The sequence below is a fragment of the Mus caroli genome, unplaced genomic scaffold (assembly GCF_978045245.1).
Source record: "Mus caroli unplaced genomic scaffold, Mus_caroli_1 scaffold_13, whole genome shotgun sequence".
In the NCBI taxonomy this organism is placed as follows: Eukaryota; Metazoa; Chordata; class Mammalia; order Rodentia; family Muridae; genus Mus; species Mus caroli.
In genome coordinates this window covers 2,797,815-2,823,699 of record NW_028227268.1, presented here as the reverse complement: position 1 = coordinate 2,823,699, position 25,885 = coordinate 2,797,815, and the positions used below count along the sequence as shown (strand labels likewise).

Genomic DNA, 25,885 nt, shown 5'->3' with positions numbered 1-25,885 from the left:
GTGGTGGCGCATACCTTTAATCCCAGCACTTGGGAGACAGAGGCAGGCGGATTTTTGAGTTCAAGGCCAGCCTGGTCTACAGAGTGAGTTCCACGCCAGCCAGGGCTATACAGAGAAACCCTGTCTTGGAAAAACAAACAAACAAACAAGCAAACAAAAAAGACACAAGGGGCCAAGGACCTGAGTTTGATGCTTGGCAACCATTTGAAAAGCTGGGAGCCTTAATCTTAGCCCTGAGAAGGCCGACAGGAGGGTCCTGTCCTGTTAGCTAGCCAGGTTGGCTGAATGAGAGACCCTGCCTCAAAAAACTGAAGTGGCAAGCAAGCAATTAAAGAAGACATCTGATGTTAACCCTCCCTTCCACATGCACACACATGCACACATGTGAACCCCACACACTTACTTCCACATGCACACACATACATGTGCACCCCACACAGGTGTGTGGGCACAATGAATTGCCTGCACAGGAAGCAATTTCTGAAGTCTCCTTAAAATACATACATACACACACACACACACACACACACACACACACACACTCCTATATGCCCCATGCAAGGGCAAAGTTTCCTCCACCTGAGGTAGCTGGGGCTTCAGCAGGAGGGAGTGTCAGGAGGCAGCCTGGGGTAGAAATGCCCAGAAGCAGCAGAGAGGGTGTGGCCGGTGAACCCTGCCGTGGAGCCCTGTCCAAGGATGCTTCTTTACATCTGCGGCTAAGCCAGGCTCCTCTGGGCCTCAGGCAGGCCAGCAGGAACACAGAACCAAACAGAACCTCAGGAAGAGGCCACAACCCTGCTGGGGACTCAAAGCCACCATATCTCATCTAAATACCAATCCTTCACTGGGTCTGGCACCCTGGGAATATGTACCAGGAGTGACAGAGAGGACCTAATGAGAGAGAACTTGGCCCTCACTGTCCCCAGGGAGAAGGCTCAGATGACATCCTAGGAAATAAAGGTGACCACCAGCATCTGCTCACACTGTTAGAAGGCTGAGCTATTCTCTCTCTCTCTCTCTCTCTCTCTCTCTATCCCACCCCACCCCGCGTGTGTGTGTGTGTGTGTGTGTGTGTGCATCACAAGCATATCTTTTGGAGGTCAGATGAAAAGGTCAGATCCCCTGGAACTGGAGTTACAGGCAGATGTGAGCCACCATGTGGGTAATGAGACTTGAACCCTGGTCCCCTGCAAGGGCAGGATGTGCCTTTAAATGTTAAGCCATTTCCAGCTCTGCGTTATCTGAGACAGGTCTCGCTATGTATCTCTGGTTGTCCTGGAACCCTATATAGACCAGGCTGGCCTCTGAACTCACAGAGATCTACATGTTTCTGCCTCTAAGTGCCATCCCACCCAGCTTAGGGCTATTTTTTTAATTGACCTTCTAAGATTAATATTAATCACAAAATAATATGTGCAACACTAAAAACTGCTTCATAACTGGCCTGTGCTTACCCTCTCCGGTGTCTTTATCCTGACCCAGCTGGCCAACACTGGCCATGGGTGCTGTTTAAATCAGTAATACTCAATACACACAATTAACGTGCTTAGATGCAGCTGGGGCTGGGGCTCAGTGAGTGCAGTGTGTGTCTGGCATGCAGGTTCCATCCCCAACACCAAATACATTAGGAGTAGCACCACACACCTGTAACATCAGGAGACTGCAGCAGAACATTGGGGGCTTCAAGGTTACCCTTGACGAATGAGTTCACAGCTAGCCTAGGCTACATGAGACCCTGACCCTAAATATAAATAGGCAAGAATTCTTGGTTGCATGTGTCCTGTTTCAGGAGTTCATAGGGTTGTGGCATGAGGGGCTACAATGTTGGACAGCTCAGATCTGGAGTGTTCTCCTCCATGCCCAGAGTCCTGCAGCCTCACCGAACAGCCACATTAGGTCTCAGCCTTTCCCATAGCTCAGCCACGGCATCGGTCACCCCATGTGCTTCCTGGAATGCATGCATGTTAATGTGTCTGTTTGCACACATATGTAGAACCCAGGGGTCACCTTCAGTGTCAATTGAATGGCTGTTCTGCCTGCACGTCTTGTCTGTGCACCACTGGAGGCCAAAAGATCTCATTGGATCCCTGGGACTGGAGTTACAGATGGTGTGAATTTCCACGTGACTGCCCAGCCTCCCCCAGTCCTCTGAAAAGCACCTAGCCCGTGCTCTTTACCCAACGAGCCTCTGCTCCAGCCCCAGCCTGCCTTCTTGTTGGTTTTGGTTGATTGATTCTTGTCTCTTTGGCTGGCCATCCCCCCCACATCCTCCTCTCTGCCTCAGGAGTGCTGGGATCAGGGGCACATGCCTGCACATGGCTCTTTATGAGGCACTGGAGCTGAGCTCAGGCTGCCATGACTGACAGATCCATCTCTCCAGCCCCACCCTGGTTTTGAGTGTTTGGGAACTTGCTCACAGCAGCACAGGATTCTTTTGCCTCATGCTGCAGGGCTGGGAGAGGTGGGGTTGGGTCACAGGCTGAGGGAAGGCAGACACTCAGGAGCACTCACTAGTGGGGTCGGCTAACATTCCTTCCCTCTGGTGGGTATGTGGGCCCGTTCCCTGCTCCCTCAGACACCTGTGTGCACTTTCCTCTTTCTGAACCTTCGAGATCTCATACTTTCCATACAGGGCCTTTGGAGCAGGACAGGACAAGGAGAATGTCTGATGTTAATCTCTGTCCCCAGTACAAGGACAGCTCACACACACTAGCCACAGGCTCACACATGCTAGACACACTCACACAAGATAGACACACGCTCACAAGAGCTAGACACACTCACATGAGCTAGACACACACTCACACAAGCTAGACACACGAGCTAGGCATACGCTCACACGAGCTTGACACTCACGCAAGCTAGACACACGCTCACACGAGCTAGACACACGCTCACATGAGCTAGACACACGCTCACACGAGCTAGACACATGCTCACACCAAGATGGTTCTTCAGAAGAGACCTGTTCCTCTTGGAGGTGAAGAGGTGACCAGATGCCCCTGACTGTGGTGTCATCTTTGACACTACCAGGGCTGGACCTGTGTTTCCTGACACACTGAAAGGACAGGACGGTAGAGGGAGACAAAGGCAACCAGCACCCAATCCCTGTGAGCCAAGTCCCAGGCATCCACTCCCAACAAGGCCTTGAACCAACAGACCATGAGTTCCAGCCTGTCGCTGTGACATGGGAGGGGGACCAAGAGAGACTCAGAACTTGGTACATGGCTGGGTTTGCTGAGAGGCGGGCCCAGCTGGGCTATATCCCAGAGGCAGTGGACAAATGCAGGTAGCCCAGGGGACCCTGACATGCTCTTAACTACTCAGGCTTTCTGAGTATTCCACCAAATAACGAAAGGAAGAGGAACATGACACTGCCATGTCTGTCTGTCCATCCTCAGCCTCTAGTAAGCCTGCAAATGCTGTTCTTCAGTTCTGCCACAAGGGGGCACCCTTGAGCCAGATTATCTGCCCTGCCCTGCCCTAGCCTGGCCTCCCTGGGCCTCAATTCTCTGGATTCAAGGAGCAGGCCAGGTGGATGCACTCAGGTCTTCAGAGCTAAGCCCATGCCTAGGACCTAGTCCTCATCCAGACACTATTTCTGCCCAGCACGCAGGACCCACTCTCCCTTGGGTCTCTCCACAGGCATGGTTCTGCAAACAGAAACTCCTTGAGGAATTCAAAATATACCTGGAGGCCCAAGCCTGACATCCCAGCTACTCAGAAGCTGAGGCAGGAGGATAGAAAGTTAAAGGCCTGCCTGAGCTACCACGTGAGTTCAAACTCAGGCCGGATCACTGTCTGAAAACACAGGAAAGGTCTGCGGATGTATCTCAGTAGTAAGGGACGCTGGGTTCACTCCTCAGTGCTGGAAAAGCAGGTCGGAAGTTTGGGGACTCGGATAGTAGAGTGCTTGCCCAGCATGCACGAGGCCTGGATTGAATTCCTAGTACAGAATAGCCCAGGTGGGTTTCACACAATCATAATCCCAGCATGCGGAAGGCAGGAGGATCAGATATTCAAGGCTCTGAGGAGAAGGGGAAAAGTGGGTTGGAAGGGTGGAACTGGGAGGAGGGGAGGGAGCTGCAATCAGGATGTAAAGCAAATAAATCAATAAATTAATGACAAGAAAAAAAAGCTAGCCAGCCCCATCCTGGTGGTGGACAGATCTGTTCTCCTGTCTTTGTGTGTGTGTGTGTGTGTGTGTGTGAGAGAGAGAGAGAGAGAGAGAGAGAGAGACCCTCCCCATTTATTGTAATAAGTGTCTCCCTTAGAAAACACACATTCAGGGGGCTTCCCTCGAGTGTTTTACTGCTGCAGTGATGGTCCCAACCAGACTTGAGTACTTTCCCAGAAGATGTGGAGGAGATGAAGCCAATCATTCGCCAATTTGGCGGTGATTTCTTCACTTCAGCCTTTGGGATATTTCTACCCCCACTTTAGGAAGGAGGAAGCTCCGGGTCAAATTTCAACTGTGCTGTCAAGGGAACTACTACCCTTCCAGAGGTCCTTTTAGGTTCCCAGCACCCACATGGTAGCTCTCAACCACCTGGATGCTCCAGGGAATCCACCGGCACCTGCACACACACCGTACACATACTCATGCAGGCGCACGCGCGCGGGGGCACATGTGCGCACACACACACACACACACACACACACACACACGTTTGTTGCTTGGAGTGTATGTCAGGTCTGAATTTGCACAGCCCAAATCCACCGGGGGTAAACTCGGTCCCACGCCCTGCAGGACCACAAGGCACATCTGGGTGGAGCCCCGTAATTGAGAGCTTGTTCTCCTGTCTTTAAGGATAACTTTTGTGTCGTGTGATGCAGTCAACAGGGCCTCTCTAGAGACCAGAGGTGATCCCCCACTAGGCTACGGTTTCAGCTTCTAAATGGTGACTTCCGTATATATGCCTTTTATTTGTATCTATTTTATTTTGTTTATTGATTTTATTTATGCCTGCATGCATGTATGTGTACCATGTCTGTGTCTGGCACTTGCAGAGATTTAAGAAGGTCACCAGATTGCCTGGAACTGGTGTTATGGATGGTTGTGAGCCACCATGTGGGTGCCAGGAACTGAACCTGGTCCTCTGGAAGAGCAACGACTGCTCTAACCACTGAGCCATCTCTCCAGCCTGTTTTAAATGTATGGACGGGAAGGGGGCTGGCTATATCGGTGTCAGAGAACGACTTTTGAGAGAGATCTCTCTCTCTCTACTGTTTAGGTCCTGGAGATCCAATTCAGCCTCGACAGCAAAAAGCTTTAGCTGCTCTGCCATCACAAAGGATCAATCTTCCTTTCTTTCTTTGTAAACGCTCATTCTCAGGCATTTTGTTACAGCAACAAAAACTGGGCTGTGTGTTCCCGGACGTCAGGCAAAGCACACTGATCCTGCATGAGGGGCAAGTGTGGGAAACCTACTGGGGAACCATAGCAGACAAGCAGCCACAAGGCTAAGGCACAGGGTGCATCATAGGGAGAGTAGGGGAGAAGCTGAGCATGTCCAAGAGCCGTCCTCTACAGAAAGACAGCTCCCTGGCCAGGCTCCCTGATCTCATACCTCAGCCATGACCTCACACCTACCGGCCCCGAGGAGCGGTTCTGAGTTACATCTCACCCCCATGAGGCAGCTGCCCTCAGATGCACAAGGCCTCACAGCCAAGAGGGAAGACAGGATCTGACTCTCCCTTTGGGGTCCAAAGTTACCACCCACCTCCAGCCACCACTGGCTGAAGACCAGACAGGCAGCCTGAGGGTGCGATCCAGGCTCCAGGGAGAGTTCAGAGCAGAGGAAGGTGAGTGGTGCCCCCTTCTGCCTGTGGGGAACTGGAGATGGCCCCTCAAAAGCCAGATGCAAGGGTGCCCTGGAGTTGAGGCTCACAGCAGAGTAAGGGAAGGGGGCTGGAGAGATGACTCAGCGGTTAAGAGCGCTGACTGCTCTTCCGGAGGTCCTGAGTTCAAGTCCCAGCAACCATATGGTGGCTCACAACCATCTGTAATGGGATCAGATGCCCTCTTCGGGTGTGTCTGAAGACAGATACAGTGTAAGGGAAGGGAGGGAACTTAAGGACACAAAACCCAGGAATTGAGAGTCATTGCATCCGAGGGCTCTAGTACAAGCACGAAGTACATATTATGGTCTGCATTTCCCAATGGGGAGGCAGGGACTCCTAAAAGATAAGCTTGCCCCAGACCCGTGCTAAGCAGGGAGCCGGCGCTCAGTGACACCCGGGGGCCTGATTCCTAGATCTGGACAGGGAGCAGGCTCAGCTCTGTCCAGCCTGGCATTAGGAACACTGGCAACATTGGAAAGCACTATGCACTGCTGCTGTGGTACCACCAGGGGGAGCTCTCGGGTAACCCCAGCCTGAGGATTACCAAAGGTTTCTTCTTAGTCAAATTCTGGTCAGTAAACCAGGCCTGGGATGCTCATTACAGTTGACTGCTTCATTCTGTCTGCATTCTCAAACACCAGGACCAATGTTTTCACCCCCTTAGGCTTTAGAGAACCGTGTCTGATCAAGGAGACAGTATCAGGACAGACTCCATCTTGAATTGCTAGCTGCTGTAGCCAGTATGGCATGCGTCTCTGTTGTGCCCTCTCCTGACTGATTCACTACAGCACTGGCATGATGGTGTGCTCCAGCCGGGTTCCAGTCCTGCTGGTGACGTCCAGCAAGCCCCTGACCCTACCTCCCTTCCCTGAATATGGAGGTGGGGCAGCACCAGGACCTAACTCATAGCATAATCCAGATCTAACTGACTCTGGTGACCATGTGCTACAGTACCAATGTCTACCACCATCTCCACTCCCTTGTGAGCTCAATAATTAATCACATACTCTCCATCTAGCACTGACTCTCACCACCATCTTTATTATTGCCCTTTTACCGAAATCTAACAAGCTGAGAACCACGATGTCTGGGATACAGAAGACAGTGGTGTCTGGTGTGCTCATCCTTGGGTGTCCAGGGTTTGCACTGTTACACATGCATGTACCAACCTCTGAGGACCTGCGTTTAACAGTTTCATTGAAACATTCCATCTCACAGGGAAGCTCCTTAACTGGTTAGATAAACAACTCAAAAAGCTTCAGGAAGTCCCTGAAACCCACCAGATTCACTGGGCCCCTCCCTGCCAGAGTAAACAATAAAAGCTGAAAATCCCTCTGAGACTGGCAAATGCTGCAAAGACCAGACCTGACCAGCTGCCTGCAAGCAGCAGGAGCCAGCAGAGCTGCCTAGAGGAGGTTTAGACCTATTGAGGTCCCTAGAGATGAGCTGCCTGCAGACTGTGCTGTGAACTCCATGTTTCCAGCTTTGTAAGCTGTCACTCGTGCTGGGGTGGACATTAGTGATGCAGCTGTCTTTGAGTCATTTCTGCTCCTGTGAGTAACCCCTCATCCACAGTCCTGTAAGTAACCGCAGTAAAACTCACGGCGCACCGCGTTGGACTCCAATGGTGTCCACACTTTTGTCTGTTGTGGGCTCCCTATATGAGATGAGCAGATGTGAATGTTGTGTCTCCCCAGGAAAAGTTCTAGTACACAACAGGACCTAAGAACCCCGAGGACACTGGGTAACATGGTGACAGCCCTCCTTAATCAGACATATTACTTTGGGCCCCGCAGACCAGAGGACACCTCTGCAAGGCAAGCCATCCTGCCTCCCGACTCCTGAGACTACAGCAGATGTCATCCAGTCCACTCACTAGCCAATCAGTCCAGGCATGAACTCCCCACGGGGCACAGGCCCATTGACTCAGCAGTGCAAATGCTGCACACATTCCACCGTCCAACACCCAGGGCTGTGTTTCTATCTCTGCAGCTGGCAACAGGGAGGAATCCCAGTGGGCCAGGCCATATGTCAGGTAGTCTATAAAGACACAGCACAGACAGAGTGAATTCCAGGACAGACAGGGTTATACAGAGAAACCCTGTCTCGAAAAACCAAAATAAATAAATAAATAAATAAATAAATAAATAAATAAATAAAAAAAAGACACAGCACGGAGCCCAGAAGCTGGTCAGGCAACACCGCATGCACTCAGTACCACCCAGGGACACGGGTAAGAGTTTGCCTGGGGGGCTGAGACACACCTGACACTCTTTCTCAAATAGGAACAGAAAAGTCCAAAGATCCTGTGAGTAGGACCCTGGTCAGAGGCCAACCTACCAGGCTGGGTAGTGAGGCAGTGGGAGAGGAATGGATGGAGAAGAGGATTGGGAAAGATAAACACAGGGACTCATCAGGTATCCTTCTCAGTCACCACGTGGTGGCTCTAAGCCTGAGGCTGGACCTACAGACTGAGCAGTGATATTGGAACCACTTCCTGCAACCCAGGTCAGGTCTTGGGGGTCTGCATCATGAACTCACCTGCCCTCGCTCTCCAGGAATGCAGAACTGTTCCCCTCCGCAAGGGCCGCACTGATGGGGGAGAGGCAGAAGGGCGAAGAGAAGGCGTCAGAGTCCGAGTCAAAGGAGCTATCCCTGCTCACGCCATCGGCCGACAACTCCAAAGAGCCCTCTTCCTCCACAGCCTCGGGCCGAGGCTCCCGGCCATCCTCTGTCCCATCCTGGGAGCTGACTGTAGACAGGATCCCTGAGTCACTATGCACAGGCTGTGAGGTGGGCAGGGGCCCATCCACCTCTGGGCCCTGGGCCAGCTTTTCCCCATCTTCATCTGTAGGGCTGATGTGCGCAGTGTCCTGCGTGTTCTGGACCACCACCAGGATGTCCTCGTCTTTGGGAATCAGGGGAGGCCTTGGCTCTGTGGGAGAGGGTTGGTAGGGGGCCCCCAGGCTTGTGGTGCGCCGCCGCCGAGGACGGGGTGCCTTGCGCACAGGAGAGCTCTCGGGAGTGATATAGCGTAGGGCCTCCTCGTCCTGCCTCTGGATGCGAGAGTTGGGGACCCATGCCAGGATGAGGGTAGCTCCCAGCAGCTCATCTTTCTCCATGTACAGGCACAGATACCCTGTGGGGAGTCGCAGGGCAGGTGGTCAAGGGCTGGCTGGGCAGGTGGCATCCCAGATACATGCACAGCTCTAGGGGGAGGGAGGCAGATGGGAGACCCAATCATGTCAAAAACGGATCCAAGATGGGCAGATGGATAGCACTTGGGCCTCCTCCAGTCAGCAATGGCTTTCTTGGCTTGTCGTTCTAAAAGGAGGTTTTGAGGAAGGGGCCTCTTTTAAGGCTGTTTGTCAGCACCAGGCTCTCGAGGGGGGAAGGGTACAATGGCATTTCCCAACACAGCCCCAGGCTGTTGAGGGGTATCCCGATTCCTGGGCTATGACACAGCATCCCCAGGCTTCCCCGATTTTGTGATCCAAAAACCCTTTAAGCAAGAGCCAACAACATCAACCACATATATCCCTGGGGACTTGAACTCCAGCCAAAATCCCCTTGGCACGCTTCTGTGTCTGGCAGAGGTTGGGAGACTCAGCCAGCTGTTCATAACACTCACATGAGGGGAGGCTGTTCTCACACCCTCCACTCACATGGCCTTGGGATACAGATGAGAGGCTCCTTCACAGCACCACAAGTAAGGCACAGCTGTTTACTGGCTGTTGTTTAAGATTCAAGAGTGGGCGGACCCTCCAAGCCCTGAGCTCACAGCCTAGAACCCTGCCATGCTCTACAGACAAGGCTCTGATCTGCTGGATCAGCTGGGACCTCACCAGAGAGAAGCCTGCTGCATGCACACTCCCGGGTGAGCGGTCGAGTCTCAGCCTCACGGTGCTTAAGCCGGTTTTAAATGTCTTTACTGAGCCACCACTCTGCCTCACAACAAAGCCACTTCTGAGATTCTGTGCCAAGCCACCGATCCCGATCCCGTATTGCTCTAAGTTGAGCCTCCAAAAGTCTAAGGAAACTTCAGCTGGCTGAAGGTGACTGTGGGAGGGTTGAGCCTCCCCGAACACTGGCAGCCGAGGGAGGCTCCACTCCCAGAGACCACGAGTGGACCGAGAATGGTCGCAAGGTCTAGAAGTTTCCCTTTCGGGTCTCCCTGCTGATCCTCCATTCCTCAAAAGCTGGAGCCCAGGGAGGGCAAACAGAAAGGGTGAACCCTTGGGAAAATCACCAGATACCTCGGGCCTCCCCTCCCTGGCTTAGCATACCTAACACCCCCCTCCACTCACTCTACCCGACCCCATCCACCACCCCCACCCGCCTCACCTGGGTGGTGCTCCCCAGGGCCCTGCAGCCCCTCGGGTGCGTGCACGCAGACATTGTTCTTAGAGTAGATGACCTCTCCATCCAGGACGGAGAGGGACCCGCCACTGCCCCCCGTGGTGAGGGTCAGGAGGTCTGAGGCCTTGGAGGAGGCCCGACGAAGGAGGCGGCCCAGAGACATGGCTGAGCACGCGTTTCCATTCTCCGCACGCTTGAGCCCAGGCAGGGCTTATCAGGACCTGCAGGGGCGGGAGAGGAGACCACGGTCAGAGGCATGGATATTGGCCTGCATCCTGCCCCGCACCGTCAGGATTTCAGTGGCTTTTGGATCCTCCTGTCACAGGGCGCACGCTGAGCTGTGGGGTCACGGTGTAAGCCTCCCGGAGCCCAACCTACCACAGGCCACTGGCATTGCTCCACAGTTTGAGGCGCTCATTCCACTTAGGGAGCCGCGCCAGCGCCAGGCTTGGTTGCCAGCAGCCCTCAGCTGCTTCCGAAAACCAACAGGGTGGGGAGAGGAGGAGAAGCAGAAAGAGGAGGAAGGTGAGGAAGAGGATGGAGTTAGAGAAAAGAAAAGAAAAGAAAAGAAAAGAAAAGAAAAGAAAAGAAAAGGAAAAAGAGAAGGAGGAGGGTGACATTTCTCTGGCCCAGAAATTACACAAGCCATGTAAACAATGCCATACTTTCTAGTAGCCATATTTGAAAAGAGGAAAAGAATCGATTTTTAAATTTTTATTTATTTTATGTATATGAATACACTGTAACTGTCTTCAGACACACTAGAAGAGGGCATCAGATCCCATTACTGATGGTTGTGAGCTACCATGTGGTTGCTGGGAATTGAACTCAGGACCCCTGGAAGAGCAGTCAATGCTCTTAACCACTGAGCCATCTCTCTCTCCAGCCCGAAATTAATTTTTTTTTGTTTTTTTGGTTTTTGGTTTTTTTTTTTTTTTTTTTTTGAGACAGGGTTTCTCTGTATAGCTCTGGCTGTCCTGGAATTCATTTTGTAGACCAGGCTGGCCTCGAACTCAGAAATCCGCCTGCCTCTGCCTCCCAGGATTAAAGGCGTGCGCCACAACGCCCGACTGGAAATTAATTTTTTAAAAAGACTTATTTGTATGTATTCAAGTACACTGTCACTCTCTTCAGACACACCAGAAGAGGGCATCGGATCCCATTACAGATGGTTGTGAGCCCCCATGTGGTTGCTAGGAATTGAACTCGGGACCTCTGCCAGTGCTCTTAAAACATACCATTAAAAATTAAAAAAAAAAATTGAGCAGTGAGACCTTTTACATTCGTCAGTCTGGTGTGTTGTAGCAGTCTCTGCCTGCCCCCAGGGGTGCCCATGGCTGCCACAGGCGTGGGCGTGGGCATGGGGGTGGCCTCCACAGTGGCTGCAGAGGCATGTGCAGCCTCCTCTGAGCCTCTCATTCCCCACATCAGTTAGAGAACTGCATCAGCACCAGGCTTGGCTGCCAACAGCCCTCATCTGCTTCCGAAAACCAAGAGCATCCTCAGCGGCACTGTTTAGCCACACTGAGGATAATCAAAAGAACGTGCTGGAAGTTTGGGGGGAGATTCCAAAAGCTGGGCGGCAGCTGTGAGGTGCATCCTGCTGCTGTTCATTTAATAGCACAGGCATCCAAAGCCACATGGGAGGAAGAGACATGGAATGTGGGAGGCCCTCATCCTCTGTGTGGGCACTCCTGCTTCTCCATGCTAGGATGGATGGGTGTGCAGACAGCCTCCCTCCCGCAATGTTCTGGAGAGCCCTGGCTGCTTCTGGACAAGCCAGGGCAAATCTGTTCCCTATTAGCCAGGGTCATTTACTCTGGTAAGACAATTCTTATTTTCAAAATGGATTTGCTTTTTGCCTCTTTCATCTAAATTAAACCTGCCGCCTGGTGTCTGGTTTCCATCACACTGGGCGGATGTAATTCTAGGTCTGTTTTCAACTCTAAAACCCCCTTTTTCCCCTGCACTGGGCGAGGTAACATCTGCCTAAAGTCTGCATCTGGAAGACCAAGTAGGAGGGCTGTGAGTTCAAGGCCAGCCTAGGCTGTATAAGACCTGGCTGGGGTCGAGGGTGGGGTGGGAGGGCATCTAAGAAGGTTCAGCAGGTGAAGGCACCTGTGGCCAAACCTGATGACCGAAGTCTGATCCCTGGGACCCACGGGGTAGAAAGAGAGGACTGATCCGAAAAACTGACGTCTGACTTCCATACACCCACCATTGTGTATGTGCATGCATACACACACACACACACACACACACACACTCACACATAATGTAATAAAACTTTTTATAACAATGTTTGGGCTACGGTGTCTCAGTGGTAAAATACTTGCCTAGAAGGTAAAAATTCTACTTTGATCTCTAGCAATAGGTTCAAGAAAGTTATGATGTGCTGAGTTGTGGCTCAGTGGGGAGAGCGTCTGCCAAAAGCACGCATAGCCCGGGGCTCCACCCCTAGCATGACATAAGCCCTGCATGGGGCAATCCTAGAGATCACTGGGAGGCGGACGCAGAAAGACCTAAAGTCTACATTGCGAGTTAAGGCTAGCCTGGGGTAAGTGAGACCCTGTCTGCAAAAGAAGAGAATGAGAAAGAGAAGAAAAGAGGGGGACGGGGAAGAACAAAGGAAGATGTATGAACACGTTTTCTTAAATAGCATGATCCAAACTACGTTTGCATCTTCTATGTCCAGTCTAAAAATACAGAAATTTAAAAGTGTAAAATCCCACCCACTGGAATTATATCTTCCTTTTGCTTACATCACAAACACACTCCCTGGCCTCGTGGATTGGACACGTTCCCCGAGTCCCATATATTGTGGTCTTAACCCCCAGCTCAGCATTCAGCGCTATCTCAAGAGGAATTCAAGCTATCGGGGTCACTGGTGTTCAATCCAGGACGGCTGAGGCTCTCCGAAAAAGAAAGGATTTGGAGGCAGACACACCTTCATAGCTATTGGCTTGGCAGACAGCCACCTCCAGGCCTGGAGATGAGTCAAGGGGTCATTCCCCTCACAGCCTCTGAAGGGAAAAACAGGCCAGCACCTTGGCCTTAGGTTTTTTAGCTTCCAAAGCTACGAAGGAATAAACGCTTACGGCCCGAGGCCTCCTTGTATGTTAACTTCTTATGGCAACCCAGCAAGCCAAACACTAGAAAGGCTAAGTAAGCTTTCCTTTTGCTCCATGTGTGGGCTGCTGGCGATCCCACGCTGGCGAGTCCACACAGGACGTCACACTCAGCTCTACTGCTTTGTCTATCACCAGCCCTTGAGTCCGAGATCCTCCTGCCTCGGTTGTTTAGTTTTGGTCACCTTTCTCCAACCTAGCGTCATCTGGAAAATCCGTCTCTGTCAGATTGGCCTGTGGGCATGTCTGTGGGCGTGTCTTCTTGATTGATTGGTGTGGGAGGGTCATGGTGGGCGGTGCTACCTCCAGGTCTAAAAAAGCAAACTGAGCAAGTCAGGAGCCAGCCAGGAAGCAGCATTTGCTGCCCTGACTTTGAAAGGTGTGTGGAAGTGGAAATTAACCCTATTAACCCTTTCCTTTTTGCTCATGGTCTTCGACACAGAAAGAGAGCGGACTAGGGCTATTGGACCCTGTGCTGGGCACCACCTTACCCGTGTTTGCCACGAACCGCCTACTCTGAAGGACGGAAGTCTCCCGTTTCTTTCTAAACGGATGGGAGCCTGTTTCTGTGACTCCTGACTTCTTTTCATGTTCCCGGAATTCTCCTCAAGCCACAAACCGCGCAGTTCATCTTTTATCTTGCTTTTTCTTATATCTTTAATGTTCAAAGAGCCACTGTTCATATATCACATATCCACCTGGCAAAGCCTGGGAGCTGACTGTCCTCCAGTTTAGAGCCTGGTCTCCACACCATCACCATATGAATAAACCCATGAATGACGCATAACAACACAAGACCCACCTCCAATCAGAAACAGCAGGACTCTTGGAGCCTGTTACTCAGCCCAGAAGTTCTCTCCCGGTGCATAAGGCCTTCCCCTTCTGCAAACCACAGCTTGAGAGTGAGCCTCCTGCAAGCAGCCTCCTCCCCTAGATACAGGCTCTGAGACTTCACCAGGAACCCCAGGCACACACACCCTGCTTCTGCTGCTATGGGAGGTGACTGAAGCTATTTAGAACTTCAGGTCCACCTCAGGGCTCTTCCCTAACGAGCTAGGGCCAGAGCTGCCGGCTTGCCCAGGGAAGGGGTGAGCTGGGTTTGTGGAGACGGAGGGGCTGTGGGGAATGGGGGGCAGTGGGGAGGGAGGGGCTGTGAGGATTGTTCCCTTGCCTCTCTGAGTGTCTCTTCCCAGCTCCCAGCTCACACCAAGGCTTCTGCTGTGTTGGCTGCCACACCTGCCACCCTGTGGCGAGGAGAGCAAATGAGAGACACAGCAGCCAGCAAAGCCCTGCTTGGGTCCTGTCTCTGGGGTTCTGGCTCTGACAGTAATTTTCTGCTCAGGGCCCATAAGTCATCCCTACCCCCAGCTGGGGAAAATTGCTGGCAGGAACCCAGAGAAAGAGAGCTGAGCAGGGCAGGCAACACTCAGCAGCCTGGGTGGCCAGCACCACACCAGGGCCAGTCTGGACAGAATGGCAGTCCTCAATCAACACTGCGGGTGGGGGTCTCCAACCTCTCTGCATGTGCAAGGAGCCCCCAAGACCTAGCTCTGCGGCACACAGGTCACGAATACTGAAGGCACACACGCGCTGCGTGCCGCACACACCACACCCCCAGAGCTCTTATCTGTTCTGCTCCCTCTCCAGCTGCACAAATAAAGACACGTCAGCAGCCGCCCAGGTTTCCAGCTCCGTCTCGAAACGCTTGCTGGACACCGTGAGCACGAAGAGTGGGGGTTGGGGAGCTCCCCACGCAGCAGCCCAGCCAGCGTTCGTCTGTCCAGGCGGCACTGGGTGATCAGAGCTAGTGTTCCTGGGCTGTCTCCAAGCACACTGTAGACTCTGTAGGGTACTTGTGCAGCTGGGCAGCCATGTCTCACAGTGCAGCCCTCCTTATCCAAGCTCTGGCTTCCGGCCACAGTCCCTACTGTCATGGCAAACCCTGCCTGTCCCATAAACAGGGCTTGGCTGGGTATCTATCCTCTATTGTCCCTTGGTGTGTCCCCCCCAAGCCAGGGACCAGACAGAGGCTGATCTGTGATGTCATAGGCTCCTCTACACAAACAAGAAAGCAGGGACAAAGAACAGCCTCCGGTCTTTGGTGATCTAGAGGCCCTCTAGGAAAACCAGGACCCCTAACCATAACTGAATTATTCCCTTGGAGGCCAAGGTCAAGTCACCCTGGCTCCCCACCTCTTCAGGATGCAGATGTTCCCTGCTAAAGGGGCCCTCATAGATCTGAGCTTCCTACTGCTCTGGGAGTGGCTGACAGGAACTGGGGGTGGAGTCAAGTGAGCCCTTCTTCCCACCTGCCTTTCCTGTCATCGGAGAGCAAGCCCACTGGAGGTTAGGGGCAAAGGTTCTGTCCACCACACAGTCTCAATCCCTCCTCACCCAGTCCACCAGCCTAAAACAGCCTACAGGATCCACCAGCATCCTGTGCCCTGGCCTCTTACCCATTTGTCACGGGGAAGCCTGCCAGGTGGCAGCAGGGCAGGAACATGGCAGCAGGCCAGCAGGAGTCAGAGTGGGTTAGCACGCAGCCTCACACTATATTTCCAGGATCCTGGTCGGACACCGAGCTCCTCCACAGATCACGTGTGCTCAGTTCCACAAATAGAGGGGTGCTGGAAGACTCCAGAGGGAGTCCCCAACAGGAGCACCAAGTCCCCAAGGCAGAGGTGAACCTATGGTTGGTGTCTGATGTTGCAAGAGAGCAGTGCCAGGGTCTCCACTCAGCCCTAATGGCCAAAGGGTATAAAAACAGAGAGGAGCATGGGAAGAGAGAGAAGGGTGGGCAGCAAGTCTGGGAGCTGACTGGGTGGGATCTCAGTAAGAAGCAGGTGCAAGAAGGGAGGAGCAGGTGGGGAGCAGGTGGAACGCGGGCTTCAGCCTGTGGCCAATTCTGCAGCGGTCACTGAACCCTGAGAGCAAGCTCAAGCCCTGAGACCTAAGCTTAGAAATGGCTAAGGTGGTAAAGTCTGCTGTCTAAGGGGAGGGGGGAGGTATATAACTACAAACAGTTCTTCCTGGATGTTCTCATTTTTTTTTCTAAAAACCTGAAATTGTTTTTAAAAATACACAGCTTAGGCCTGGGAAGTGGCTCAGTGGGTTAAGGCGTTTGTCAGGCAAAGCCTGACACCATGAGCTCAGATCACCAGAACTCATTTAAGAGGACAAGAAACAGAACCTCCCAGAACTCTCAAACCTGACAGCCTTGGGTATGCAGTGCAGCAGGAACAGGAGAGGATCTGCCTCGGTGAAGTGGAAGACAAGACCAACACTGCAGGTGTCCTCTGACTGCCACGCATGTCCCACACACATGTGCCCTCAGACATGAATGTGACACACATGTATCATGTATACATACACATTTTATGCATTCTGCCACGCCAGAAGCCTGAACATGGACGCCTACAGCAGCTTATTCATGCCAGAATTAAGAACAGCTTAGTGGACAGACTCAGATTGCTCCAGATGAGGGAAGTCACTCAGCAAAGGCACTCGAAATGCATGAAGGAGCCTTCTGGGTCTATCTATCTCTGTGAAAGAAATCAGTCCAAAGAGGCTACACAGTCCCAGCACCCGGCTCAGCATCTCTAATCCCCAAACCTAAGACCCACAGTCCTCTCCATGTGATATGACACGACACATGGCGGCTCCCATAGCCAACAGCATGTGGTGACAAGCAAAAGACAGGTGCACTAAAAACATGGTAAAACCACCCCATGTGTTCAAAGCGTGCATAAGACATGTTACACACACAATACTATTAAATAAGGTGGAGCACAACAGAGGAAGATATCCAACACCAATGCCTAGTCTCTAGATGCATATGCATAGGCAAGACTGCACATGTGAGAATATACACACAAGCATGCATATGCACACACACGTGTGCGCGCGCACACACATTTGCACATACAAACACACATGTGCACAACACACACACAAACACACATGTGCATGTGCGCATATAAACACACATGTGCGAGCACACAGCCACACATGTGCACATGAACACACAAACACACAAATTCTATGCCCTACTTTCGTGTATTCAGTTGTTTGGTTTTTGTAGTGGGTTGGCCTGGTGCTGTGTGCATTCTAATGGTAAATACTGGATCCTCAAGACGTGGTTGCCCCAGAGAGCAGATCCTCATGTACTCACGTGATGCCCTGTGACCTTCTCCCCAATCTCACCTGTCAATAAAGGTTAGAGCCTGTGATTGGGCAATGGAGAGAGGAAGGTGGGACTGGAGATGAGGGGGTTGCAGGTACAGGGAGAGAGGAGAAAGGCAGGGGAGGAGGACACAGTCGTGGACTAGAAACACGTGGTCAAGAGAAAATGCAACAGGGCTTTATAGCCAGGGGAAAAGTTAGCATAGCTCTAGATCTGCTCAATCTGGGCATAGGCATATAAATAAAATATCTGGATTGTGTGTCTGCTTCAGCTCCTTCTCCAACTTCCTTCAGTGACAGGCTGTGATATGGACGCATAAACCAATCAAACCTCCTCTCCCCTTCCCTCCCACACTTGCTTTTAGTCCTTGTCTTTATCGAAACAACAGAAATCCAACTGAGATACTAGTCTTGTTTGTTTCCTAACAGAGAAAGTGGAGACTTCATCAAAAGCAGCATTGGAGCCGGGCGTGGTGGCGCACGCCTTTAATCCCAGCACTCGGGAGGCAGAGGCAGGCGGATTTCTGAGTTCGAGGCCAGCCTGGTCTACAGAGTGAGTTCCAGGTCAGCCAGGGCTACGCAGAGAAACCCTGTCTCAAAAACCGCCCCCCCCCCAAAAAAAAGCAGCATTGGGCACTCTGGTATGGATCAAGTCCTGAGGAAGTTAATTGCTAGAGATGGGACAAAGCCATTATTGCCTCAAAGAGGGCTTCACTGAGTCTACTGCTCGGAGAACCCTCCTGATGTCTTTGCATTCAACACACACGACCTTGAAGCACAATAGTATGGAGCAGTTTGTACCCATGACTTTAGGGACCTGGTGCCCTCTGCGGTCAGAAGGAGCAATGACCACCAGACGTCAGAAAGGGTGCCAGCCACAGGCCCCTTCCACTTCTGAGTCCTTTCCTCAGGCCAGCAGCTTCGAGCAATTACACACAGGGCAGTGGGGAAAGACAGACACAGCAAGACTTTCAATATCACCAACATGAGGCTCCCTGAAAGACTGTGAGGGGTGAGTACACGCCTGACTTTCCAACCTATCACAGCATCAGGGTCAGTGGCATTAAAGGGCAGGACACTCAGAGGACGGTCATCAGCCAGAGTCCCAGAAGTGGGTGGAGAAACTCAAGTAAAAAGCTCTAAAACAATATTTATTTTTGTTTTATTTTTTATAATTTTTGTGTGTGTGTGTATACATGCCTGTGGTGTGTGTGTGTGTGCGTGTGCGTGTGCGTGTGTGTGTGTGTACACGCAAGCACGTATGCATGTGGGTGAGTGAACACACGTCACTGCACAAGTGTGGAGCTCAGAGGACAAACCTCTGGTGTCTTCGCCTTCTTCCTTGCTGAGACAGGGTCTCTTGTTCACAGCTATACAGAGAGGTAGGCCATGAGCTTCCAGGCATTCCCGTCTGTCTCCCTTCTCTCCATAGAGGCTGAGATCACAGAGGTCGGCTGTCATACTCGGCTTTCATGTGGATTCTGGAATCCAAACACTTCGGAGCAAGCACTTTACTGGTGAGCGTCTCCCCAGCCCCTAATATTGACTGATTGGTTAGTTGACTTAGACAGGGTCATATTACACATGCCCTAGCTAGCCTGGAACTTATTATATAGACCAGGCTGGCCTCAACCTCACAGATTCAAGACAGACCCTTGACAGCCATGAGCACCTTGTCTCCTGAATAGATTCCTGTGATATAATATATGTTCTTTAGAACGCTTATGCCCATGTCAGCACCTCAGATCTTAGACCACACTCAGTGTGCCAGACAGCTCCCTCTGGGCTGCACCACCCCCACCGATGTCCTAACACCTCCTTCTGCTGATGAAGGGGACAGCAGCCAGCCTGACAGCTGGCACAAAGAACCAGAGATGGAGGGAAGCCAGGGCCAGACTCCAGCCAGCTCGGGCACACAGGCAATCGGCCACGGCTGATGGCTTTAAAGGGCAAAGTATGAAAAGCAAAGGCTGTTTCCACGCGTGACTGAGTATGCCCCCAGCCACACCTTAGGCTGTTCTAGGCAGCCAGTACCAGCTAGGCAGAGCCATCTGCAAAACTACTGTGCAATCGGAAAGAAAAGAACAGCATGGCTTCCTTGCCTCAGAGACAGCTCACAAGACCCTCCCTAAGAAACCCACAGAGAAACGTGGGCTCCCTGCTCTGACAGCTCCCAGGGGATGTCGGTGGGGGATAAAGACGCTGAAGGCCGCCTCAGAGATAAAAGGTACCGGGGTGGGGGCGGGGCGCCAGCTAGGGAAAAATGCAAACTGATGAAAGGAAGGTGGCTTGGTGGGTAAAGGGCTCTGAGGAGCGTGAAGGAGAGAACTCAGATCCTAGCACTCATGTTAAAGCAGGTGACCACGGTGGCCTGCCGGTCATCCAGTCACACTGGAAGCTGAGATGGGATCCTGATCTCCGTCGCAGGCTGTCTAGCTAGAGTCGTCTAATATGTGTGCTCTGGGTTCAAATGAGAGACCCTGCCTTAGAGGTGGAGAACAATCAAGGAAAAGACTGGATGTCTGTCTCTGGTCTCAACAAGACAAACACCCCGTACATGTACACATACACACACACACAAATATTTGGGGGAGATAGGGAGATGGCTCTGTGGTTAATGCTCGACTTACAAGTATGAGAACCAGAACTTGGATTCCTAAAACCTGCATAAATGCCAGGTGGGTATCGTGCTCCTCCTGTAATCCCAGCCAGGGAAGGTATAGACAAGGAATTCCGAAAGCAAGCTAACCAGTGAGATTGGCCATATCGGTGAGTGAGCTCTGGATTTGATTGAGAGTCCCTCCTTGCCTCAAGGAAAAAGATGGAAAAGCAAACAAGTAAGATTGCAAATACCAACATCAGGTCTCCACATGCACAATGTACGCGCACATTCACACACATGCGCCTACACACATATACATGCCACATACACTTATGAAAATGGAAAAATAAATACATTAAAAACAACCAGGCTGGAGAAATGGTACAGCGGTGAAGAGCTCTTGCAGAGACCCAAGTTCTGTTCCTAGAACCTACATGGTAGTTCACAGACATCTGTAAACTCCAATTCCAGAGCTCTAATGCAATCTCCTGGCCTCTGCAGGGTCTAAATGAGAGTGGTGCACAAATGTATGTGTAGGCAGAACATGCATACACATAAAATTAAAACACACATTGTTTTTAAAATGGAGTAGGACAGAAGTCCCAAGAGGAGAGAGATAGGAGACAGGAGACCCACAGCAGGGCTAGGAGGAAAACAGGTGGCTTCTTACACAGCCCCTGATAAGCCAGGATCTACCTCAAGTGGAGCCTAGGTTACCTACTGCCCACAGGAGCTACTGAAATTTTATCTTGGGGGCTTTGAGTCTGCTGGCCAGAGTAGCAACTGGAGTTTTCCATAACCCTTGTGGCAGTGCGGCTAGCATCTCATTTAGCTGATGTTTACAAGGAGTGAAGTTAAGCCACGTATTACCCAGAATTTATGGGCAGGGATTGGGTGACTTATGCCCTAGGTCCCTCCAAGATGTGGAGAGGGCGATGGCCATCAGAAAACCAGTAAGAACATGACAGCCCACCTTTGTTTCTGAGCATCCGCCTCCTGTGGCTGCTGTAGCAGGGGCCAGCCATGTTCAGAGCTTACCCAGCCCAGGTGTACAGTCCTGAATCTCTGAGATTCAGAGGTGCAAACGGGACCCCTGGACTACAATAGCAAACAGGCAGGACTTGTTCTTTCTGGAGACCCCAGAGGACCTCCCAGAAGCCTTGCATCCTTGGCCAGTGATGACCAATGGAGCCTTTGCCACAGTCCACAGATCTGACACTGACTTCCCAGCCTGTAAGGAGCCTGCGATCACACTCGGGTAACCCAAGCTCTCCTCTCCTCTCCTCTCCAGGTCAGCTACTGTGTGAACTTGACTCCGTGAACCTGACTCCACATGCAACCTGAATCCTGCTGGAAACAGGCATGGTCCCCGTGTCAATAGAGGATATGTACATCTGCCAGACTCTAGGACAAGAACCTCATGACATGCTTGCTGACTGGCAGCTCCTGGAAGGTTGGAATCATCAACAGTCACTAGCTCCTAGGAATCCACGCAGAGCAATCGCCCTGGAAACAGCACAGAGGACTGAGGCCTAGAGCCAGGATCTGATGTCCCCTGGAAGGACCGGACCCCCTCCTGTGAGGCTAGGGGAACTGAGTGACCGGAACTTCCTCCAGCCAAAACCTTGGTTTCCTGTCTGGGTATAAGGAGGTGTCATCAGCTCCCTGGGGAGACAAACAAGAGCAAAGGGGCAAAAGTCTCTTCTGGAAACTTCCTAGAAAAAAAAAATCAAAGTAAGTAAGTGGGTGGTCTGTGGGGCTGGAGAGATGGCTCAGTGGTCAAGAGCACTGACTGCTCTTCCAGAGGTCCTGAGTTCAATTCCCAGCAACCACATGGTGGCTCATAACCATCTGTAATGGGATCTGATGCCCTCTTCTGGTGTGTCTGAAGACAGCTACAGTGTACTTATATAAATAAAAATAAATAAATCTTTAAGAGAGAGAGAGAGAGAGATCTGTACCCACCAGGAGAGGAGGCAGCCACGGCTTCCCACCCCGTATGCCCTGTGTTGGGTCCCAGCTCAGGCTGTCCTGGGTCTGATGCTGGCTTGCACCAGTCTGCATCACATATCACATACTCAGACACTACACAATTGCTCATGCATGGCCTCTGCCCACTGCCTTGAAGTAGGGATCGTTTAGAGAAGAGGCCAAGGGTACTGTGCGAATGGATGGAGCCCATACCCGGTTACTCCCCTGGCACTATCAGACTGCTCAGCGGTAGACTGCCTTGAGCTCAGGTCACCTGCCTAAACCGACAGAAACCGGTCCATCGACTTTTCCCTCAAGGCTCCAACAATAAAGCCTGGGCTGGACGATGACTTATTAAACTCGGGTCAGACGCGCACAGACGGGCACCGGTTCCTCCCTCCGCATCTGTCCGCCGAGGCCTCAGCTCCCCTTACGTTCCTGTTGGCTTTCCCTCTGGGAAGACCTTTGGTCCCATCACTCAACGAAGCCCTTGGGAGGCTGCCATGACGTGTCCTCAAGGTGCATTTAACTCTGGGTATGGCATCAAAGCAAAAGAGAAGTACACTCCCAGCCCACGGGCCCCTATAGGATACCACGGGGCTCCCTGTAGGATACCACTGGGCTCCCCTTTGAAGAGACAAGATGGCCGACTTGTGACCCAGCGGAAGAGCTGAGGTTGAGGGGGTTAACCTTACTGCTGGAACCCAGACCATCTGCCACAAGGAAAAGGCCCTTCACAGCACGCTAGTCAGCACATCAGGGCTGGGAGGCGGCGCAGGGAGTCCCTGAAGCTGCCATCTTCCTCTTCCAACTGTTCAGCAATCACTCTGACACAGCCTCTCCCTGCAAAACCCCAAAGCCAGGGCCTCCCTCCAGAAGCCGTCTGCTTTCATGTCCCTGGACCACAAACACAAACATCCTCTTTCTCCCACAGAACAAGGGAAACTGGGCCAAAAAGGGCAGGGAAACTTGGTGATGTGCCCGGTGCTAAGACAGAGGAGGATTAAGCCCAAGGTGGCAAACTGCAAAGCCGGCCAGGGAGTCCACCAGCAGCGCAGACCAAGCCAGGGACTCCATGAGCAGCTGAAACCAGGCTACCCAGAGGGTACCCCGGCAGCACCAAGACCAGGCTAGCCCCTCCTGACTTCTACACTGTACTTGTAGATGGTGCTCTCTCTCTCTCTCTCTCTCTCTCTCTCTCTCTCTCTCTCTCTCTCTCTCTCTCTCTCTGTGTGTGTGTGTGCCAAGAACAAGCTAAGGAACCACAAAACAAGATTCAAATCAGAGTAAACCCATACTGCTGATATGGCAAAGAGGAGCCTGATTGATCCAGTTTAGAGAAAGTTACTTAGTTACAAAACGTGAACTTGTGAGGGGCTGGAAAGGTGGCTCAGTTCATAACATGTCGGTCAGTAACTTGTCTGTCAGCATCTTGTCTGCCCCAGGAGCCTAAGGACTGGCGTTCCATCCCCAAGGCCATGTGAAGGCTGGGACACACCTGTAATCCAATGCTACAGAGGCGGAGACACGGAAATCCCCAGAGCTTCTGAGAAAGGAAGGATGAATGGCTCCTGAGGAAAGACATCTGGACCCCCATGTTCATGCATGCACATGAGAACATACAACTACATACACACACACACAGAGGCACACATGTGAGTATATACACACATTTGTGTACACACACATACCCACCCCATAATGCCCCTCTCCTCCCCACATATTCTCTCTCTCTCTCTCTCTCTCACACACACACACATATGCACACGCACACATGTGAACATATGCACACATCTGAGCGCACACACATACATACCCACCCCCACATACCTCACACACACATTCTCTCTCACACGCACGCACACGAGTGCACTCTCTTTGTGTGTGTATATATATATATATATATATGTATGTATGTATGTATGCATGTATGTATTCATACACATATAGACAGAAAATAAGTGTAAGCTAAGAAGATGTTTTAGGCAGTTACAGGCTGCAGCCACAGAACTGTCATAGGTCTGCCCACTCTCTGGATTGTCAGAAAAGCCTAGCTTACTTGCTCTCTATCCCACTCTCTTTAATAATTTGGGAACATTTATCAACATTTTCTGGTTTCCTTATTGTTTTTGGTTGGCGGGGACGGGGATGTTTTGTTTTGTTTTTATTTTCACCTAAAGCCTTCTTGCCCACCCTGTGGATCTCTAATGGTGTGGCCTTTTCCCATCTCTCCTCCGTTCTCCTCTGGGCAGCAGCTGAGATTTTACACCTTGCCCGCCCTGGGGTTTTTCTCTAAAACTGATGAAGTTGTTCTTGTGTAGCCAAAATATATTTATAAAAGATTAACCATCAGATGAATGGGTTATGGCCTGAAGCTACTATCATCTGAAGTGAAAGAAAGATTCCGTCTCGTCTCTTTAGAGTTCTGGGTGCGTCCACTAAGGGTGGCACTCTGCCCAGGCTCGGGCTTCTTCCCTACCTGAAGTCTCGGCTACATCAATACCCCACAACTGCAATCAAATGATGTAGAATATGACAGCCATCAATAAAGTCAGCTTCTCCTGCTACAAACCCTCATGAAGCTTGTATCAATCTACACAGCCAATCTTACAAGAGCAGAATCCAGCCTGTGAAAGAATTTAAAAAACAAAAAACAAACAAACCTCAGGCATAGGGAGGGATGAGCTAGAATCTTAGAGACCTGTGTTGCCAGGTAACCTGACCAACCCTGCTCCCCAGAACAGCCTGAGGGAGTTCAGTCCCCACCAAGTTACAAAGATTGGAGTGTAGCAATAACTCATGGTATCTGGCCTGTAATCTCAGCCACCCAGAGGGCCGAGGCAGGAAGATGGCAACTTAAGGCCTGCCACGGCTCCATCGTGAGCCCAAGGAACGCCTTCACAAACCCACGGGCTTGGAGGAAGAGCCCCTGCCTAGCAAGCGTGAGATCGTGCCCATGTCCAGTCTTTGGCATCGCAAAAGAAAATCAGTCCAAATACGATCAACTTTCCACCCAATAAACCATCCACACGAAGAGTCAACACTGAAAACAGCTGCGTGGGGTTGGCAGAGCCCTGACCCAGGACCCCTGCTGCTCGCTCTCAGCCTCCGTCACAGAAGTTCCAGTGTTGTAGCAGTCTCTTCAGCAAAGTGCAATAAAGAGACTGCGCCCTCCGCCTTACCAGCCCCCACTGTACACCAGGCTCAGGGAGCACCTCAGAGGAGGGGGAAAGCACCGTAGAGGGGGAGGCAGGAAGGACGTAAGAGCCAGGGGATGGGGAGGATTGCTGTGAACAGATGACATCCGGACAGGACACGAACTCACAGCCACAGCTGTGGCTACCTGCATAACGCCTGCACAGAGCAAACCAGTCAGCCTCCAGCTAGGAGAGAAGGCAGTCCCCAGATCCCGCCTCTTACTGAGGAGAGGGCAGTTGTCAGCTGCTGGAGGAGAGAACACTTGTAGGTTTCCCATGCCACAGCAGGTGATCCCACACATATGCCCTCGTGGGCAATGGAAGCACACATCTGCAATCCCAGCACTTACGATGCAGAGGCAGGGGAATTACCATGAGTTCTAGACCAGCCTAGGCTGCAGATGTGGGGAGAGAGAGAGACTGAGTCGCAACAAAAAGTTACTTGCTGTCTGCCAGACACTTGGGCGGTGAGGTTTTGAAGAGGAACCAAGGAACAAGGAATCCAACGAAAGCCAGTGACTGGTGTATACTGTCTATTTTTGGAGACCATACCGGGGTTTTTTGGGGGGGTTTGGTTTGATTTGGTTCTTTGAGAAAGAATC

At 51.7% G+C, this 25,885-nt stretch overlaps 1 protein-coding gene across 2 annotated transcripts in view; it reads right to left on the bottom strand.

Moving 5' to 3' along the window:
- Tbc1d16 (TBC1 domain family member 16) overlaps positions 1-25,885 on the bottom strand; it is an 83,748-nt gene that overhangs the window by 55,865 nt on the left and 1,998 nt on the right. For both annotated transcript variants that reach the window (XM_029484035.2, XM_021177371.3), the window contains exons 2-3: positions 10,189-10,424; positions 8,386-8,983 (exon numbers count right to left, since the gene is read on the bottom strand). In XM_029484035.2, the coding sequence (XP_029339895.1) occupies positions 8,386-8,983; positions 10,189-10,366 (776 nt within the window). In that variant the 5' untranslated portion in view covers positions 10,367-10,424. The remainder of the gene's footprint in view (positions 1-8,385; positions 8,984-10,188; positions 10,425-25,885) is intronic.